The sequence below is a fragment of the Atta cephalotes genome (genome assembly GCF_000143395.1).
Source record: "Atta cephalotes unplaced genomic scaffold scaffold00013, whole genome shotgun sequence".
NCBI classification, from domain to species: domain Eukaryota; kingdom Metazoa; phylum Arthropoda; class Insecta; order Hymenoptera; family Formicidae; genus Atta; species Atta cephalotes.
In genome coordinates this window covers 4,002,050-4,007,957 of record NW_012130077.1, presented here as the reverse complement: position 1 = coordinate 4,007,957, position 5,908 = coordinate 4,002,050, and the positions used below count along the sequence as shown (strand labels likewise).

At 35.1% G+C, this 5,908-nt stretch overlaps 1 protein-coding gene across 1 annotated transcript in view; it reads right to left on the bottom strand.

Moving 5' to 3' along the window:
- Positions 1–1,472: 1,472 nt before the first annotated feature.
- The window catches only part of LOC105617532 (homeotic protein antennapedia), a 9,266-nt gene continuing 4,830 nt past the window's right edge, over positions 1,473–5,908 (bottom strand). Inside the window, exon 2 of the mRNA XM_012199087.1 lies at positions 1,473–1,726. Coding sequence (XP_012054477.1) covers positions 1,473–1,726 — 254 coding nt within the window. The remainder of the gene's footprint in view (positions 1,727–5,908) is intronic.

The following is a 5,908-nucleotide window of genomic DNA, read 5'->3' as shown; positions in this document are numbered from 1 at the left end:
TTTTCCAACTATCGATTATTAAACGGAGAAACTACATCTTTATGCATTATTAATTACACAAAAATATAAGCTTATTCCGTTGAAGTTCAAAGCTTACTGTTCTTATCAAATGCACGATGATTTAACGAGAAACAAAGTAATGTAACCGATAATTGCGATCATTAGCAATCTTTATAAGACTAACCTTGCGATGACGCTGATGAAGAAATGCCAAGTCCATTTGACTCTGCTCCGCCGAAGAGCGCTGTTTTTTTTTTCATATTCACTTTATCAATCAGCACTAGTCTGTCCCATTTATGGTCGCTTTTTCCGCATACAAAATCCAAAAACAACGCCATGATCTTTCTATTTATACATCAAAATTCACTGATCTTTCATGGAATTAGTTTTGCACACACTTGTATCACTATTCTCAGAATAAGACGTAAACTTCGCGATATTTCTCTTCCGCTTTTGCACTGCTCTTTGTGTCCACTTGCTGTATCCCGCCATTACTCGAATCCTCCTTCGAATTTTATCAAAACACATTCTCAAAGATCACACTTGGCACGAATCATAAATATCCTCGTTAGAGCCACCGCTCGGCGGTATTAAAGAAAAAAAAATCTATCTAAACAATCCTCTAAGGACACTAAACCGCTTACCTATCGCTAAATATAGACGCGATGGACATCTTCATACAACTATTCTACTAATCGTCCTACAATTCTACTTTACGATGTAAGAGAATAAATAATAAAATGCTCTCCTAAGATTTTAACACGATCTTTTTTTTCTATCATATTCGCAATCAGATTCGCGCAATCATTCTTTCTCAGTAGATTTAATTCTTAATACTATAGCATTCGGAACCATGTCTTCTACGTTCGTTAGTGTCAACCGGTCATCGGTCACACTCGCTCCCACATTAAACTACATATATCTCTATCCATATGTATATATTTATGTATATATATATATGTATATGTATATATATATATATATACATATATATGTATAGTATATATATATATGGACTTTAGTATACAATAATCATTAATTAAACGTAATAGAGGTTAACGCGGTTCTGATTAGCATGTGATCCAGTTTTATTTACTCTTCTCGATCAATAATCTTGATCCACCTTTTTCACGCGCATTCACGCCAATCCTCTGCTGACTCGTTTGTGCGTCTTTTCTTCGTTTTATTCTCTTCTTCTTGCATTTTCATAACTTTACGTCTGGGTTTATCATTCTCTTATCGTCTTCAAGCGCTCTTACAGATCCTTCTACAACTTCCTCGTCATCATTATCTGCTTCGTTTTTGGTACAAGCAACATGATTAACACGACAAAATAAGCGTCATTGCTTAGAGGGATCATTTGGAGGTCATCGATAGGGATTGGAGTTTGGGTAGGGAGGAGGTAGTGCTGGAAACAAGATATTAACGACCCTGAGAGGTGGAAAAGAAGTTCCACTCCCCTCGGAGCTCTTTTAACCCTGCGGCGACGTCTGTGGCGAGATTTCAGTGTCGCCATCGCCTGAGCCTGGCTCGCCTTTCGTCTTATTCTCTTTCTTCCACTTCATCCGTCTGTTTTGAAACCAGATCTTTATCTGCCGTTCCGTCAGACATAGCGCGTGTGCGATCTCGATGCGTCGCCGCCTAGTAAGATATCGATTGAAGTGAAACTCTTTTTCCAGTTCTAATGTTTGGTATCGTGTATAAGTCTGCCGACCCCGTTTCCTTTCTGAAACAAAAGAAATTAAAATTTCAAATTAATATAAATTATTACCTAATTGTAAATTATTATATTATATCTATACATAAGTATAAGAGAAAAATACTATATTGTATAAGATATGCGTCAAATATATCAAGTAATATATTATTGTATAAATATATTATAAATATATTATAAATAATATATTATAAATATAAATGTAAAATCTTTTGACGAATAGCGATTGCGCTGGCATAGAAGTACCTACAACTGTAGCGGACAAGACTCGTAGATATCTCGCTATCTTATCTTTAAACTACAAATGATCAGTTAACTAATATATTTCACTACTACTTAAATATTACAGCCTACTCTCTAAATCTGAATCAGTGGGTAGTCACTAATTACTCAATGGCATACTTTGCACTGATAATCAGTTCAATAAAAAAGGAAAAATGTTTGAGCATTATATAACTAAACTATTATATTTACACGTTAATTTCAATCTTCCAATACCATATTCATTGAATTTAAGCACTAAAATAAGGTTAGTTAAGTCACAAAATAAAGATGAACTTAAGGTTAGATCTCACATTTAATTCACTGATTACCAGTGATATACTTGGCACTGACATCAGTGATTATCCACTGATTTAGATTTAGAGAGTATGATTGACTTGACTGGTTGATAGTTTCTATAAACTTCAACAAAATTTCTGTAAATTTTAACGAAATAAATAAAATACCACTGCAGTATTTAATAAAAAAGACTCAGGATCGTAAATGCAGTTCCGCATATGATAGATACTTTAGCGATATTCGCGATATGATCTGCGGTCAGTGCGCGGTACACGAATTCCGAACAAGAATATTAATTATGGTTGCTAAGAGAGCGAGAGAGGCAGAAAAGACGGAGGAAGATACTAAGGAGACAGAGCGAGTTGACTCTGTGTGAGAAGTCTCGCAACTTTACAAGGTATAAACCTCAAAGGGTTTGGTTCGGTTAACCCGCCATACGAGTGAGAGAGCAAAATGAGAATGCTTCAGAATGGAAGGAGGGAAGAAGGAAGAAGAAGCGTAGGGATGAGAACTGGAAAGTAAGGAGGGGAGAGGTGAAGAAGGAGAAGAAGAAGAAGAAGAAAACTCCTTGGCGAGCATTCGAGGCAAACGCCGCCCGTCGCGCTGTCGGCCGATGAAGATGGATGGCGGTTCTGCTCCGGAGAGAGATAGAGAGATCGCGTAGGTTTCTGAACCTTCGACTAGACGAAGAGGACGATATATGGAGGAAGAGAAAAAACGCGCGTTAGAGAAAGAGAGGGGCAGAGAGGAGAGGATAGAGAAAGTTGGGAACATGCCCTCTTATTCCTTCCCTTGGGCTACGCTCTCAAATTAACAACATACCAATCTCTAGCGCTCTCTTATAAGCTTTAACGATTTAGGCAACTTCCTTGGTTCTCTTTCCTTCCGTTATTTTAAGAAAATAGCCATTTACTATTCTGTCCAAAATTATAATAAATATTATTAAAAAGTAATTATATCGGTCATCGCATAAATAGATATATGCTCTTATGAAATCATGTACATATTATATGAAAAAAATATTATCATAATTGACTATCAAGTGTACCGTCGACTGTTCTATGAAAGTTGCATCCTATTAATATTCATTTGTCACACCGCGTTAATGAAGATCACGTTCTAGATCTAAGGTTAGATTATCAAAGCGTCGCGCATCAGTGAAATACATGAAACATGTTCAATTTCATTAATACTTCAGAAAATGTCAATTTATTTAAGTAATTTTATTTATAGTATTTTATTCCATAAATAAATCGTATTCGAAAGTTTATATGTGACTAAAATTTTAACTGATTATTAACATTAAAATTTCCAACATAGCAACCGCACATTATTTTTAAAATGCTAAAAAAATTCTAGACACGCATATATATATATTTTTATTCGAAACTTATATATTCATCTGAAATACGTTTATACGATCACTTTAAATAAAGATAATCCTGAGATGAAGCGGCGTAATAATCAGGTTTGTTTCAAAAGGTCACTTCGCCCATAAATCCTCTCATGCCACTAGATGTTGCAGAGCAAAGAAATGAATTATTAAACGCTGCATCGAGACGAGTCTGTATTATTTATGAGCTAAAACCTATAAAGTTTTCGAGCCAATCGATTTGATTATTAAAGACTAAAACCTCGATTAGATATATTCGGATATGAGAATTAGAACAATAATACGTGAGTTGAGTGGGGTTAATTAAAGAGACAGCAATACTTTATGTTTTCAGACGTTATTTACCAAATGCTTTTATAAGATGTAACTATAGAAAGAGTTGTGAACTGATATTACATATTTTGAAATCGAAAAAATTATTCTTAACAGATCCTAATAAAAATACATACTAAAAAAATGATAAATGTGCTTCTAAATGTTAAAATCCAGTTTTTTGTAATATAAATGTTGAAAATTAATTTTTTTATTTTTGAGAACAACGTTATTATCATTTCTCACATTTAAGTTATTATGTATATGATGTTACTGTGGTTCCATTGATATTTTTAAGATACGTAACACGCAGGCATGCATACGCGCGTATGGAAAGAAGTCCTGTAATAAGAAAGTCATACCGATGGCTTAAGTTTGCGCCGGATCGGCGTAGCAGCGCTGCTATGGCTTTCGCGGACGGAGGTGACTTTAAACGCGGAGCAATAAATTAACGGCGTTGGGTTACGCAAGGATCAAATGTCCCCTGGAGTATGCCCGGGAGATTTATGGGTCTGCCTTCACTGGCGCAGCATGAAGGAACGAAACAGAACAGAACGTACACAACCGTGCGGCTTATTATAGGCTAGTTGCTCCGTATCTCCGCTTCCCCTCCTGCCTGACTAGTCTTTCAGGCCCGCCGCAGGATACACGCAGGACTTTTCAGATTAACAGCTAGCCGGATGTTGTAACCCGCTAATAAGGTGCGGCCACCACTCGGTGCCCAATTAAGCTAAGCTTTACGTGGGCACTATAAAGCCAGGCCTTGAAACGCGTTTCGATTAGATATCCTAGATGTATCATTAATTTTATCATTTGCTCACGGAATCAACCTTAGGTATCTACACGTTGACGAACATTAATATTAATTGCACAAAATTGTATGAATAACTTCTAAAATTTTCTTAAATAAACGCTCAGATGCAACAAAGTCAGAATTTAAGATCCAGTTTGTTGTATGTAATTTTTAATGACAAACTAAAAATTTTATTTTCAAATGTTGAAGATTTGAATATATATTCCTCGAAAAGTATTCTTTGAAACAGTTTATATAAATAAATAGTGCAAAGATATAATTAATAATGATAAAAAATTATGACGTTCCAATTTTACCACATATCTTAGATCAGACAATTTATTTTCATTTTTATTAGCAATTCTTACAAATTTCTTGCAAATGGTCCTCATAAGATAGATTAAATCCTAAATGCTATATTTTGTTTCTTTTAGTAAAACTATAATTTCAACGTATATTTTACTTTTAATGTTTTATATAGACTAACTAAGACTGACTGAATTTCACAGAAGTTTTCAGCGAAAGAGAAAAGCATCAAGTCCGCTAACATTTATAGAGGAAATTTAGAAACTCCCAAGGAGACTAGAGTATTCTATAGGTAGTTTTTCCTCCTTGCTTTTGCTTTTCTTTTTTTGATCTTCCGGGCAGACGAGCAGACAGGCAGACAAGAAGATGGAGTTTGAAAGAGCCCCGAGGTAGAAGGTTGAGATAATGAGTAGAACGGCTTGCCGCGACATATGCATCTTTACGGGTATCACTCGGAGCATTAAAATTTACTTTTTTTCTTTCTGCACCTGCTACTCTAGATACGAATATAGCTATCATAAAATTTAAGATTGAATCGTGACAAATAGAAATTTTTATTTCATGCAAGAATTCAAATTGATTATTAAGTATTACGTAAATGAATAAATCAAATCACAACAAAATAGAGACAATTTTGTCTTTCAAACATTGAATTCTAGCCAAATATCGAATAGAAAATCAAACCACCTCCATATCATTCACAATTGCCTCCATGGCGGAGCTCCAAAAGAAAACGGTCCCAGGATTTCTGTGGATTCATTCATCATCATCATCTATCCTTTCTACCTCTTTCTACCGCCTCGATTTTTCTCTCTCTCTCTCTCTC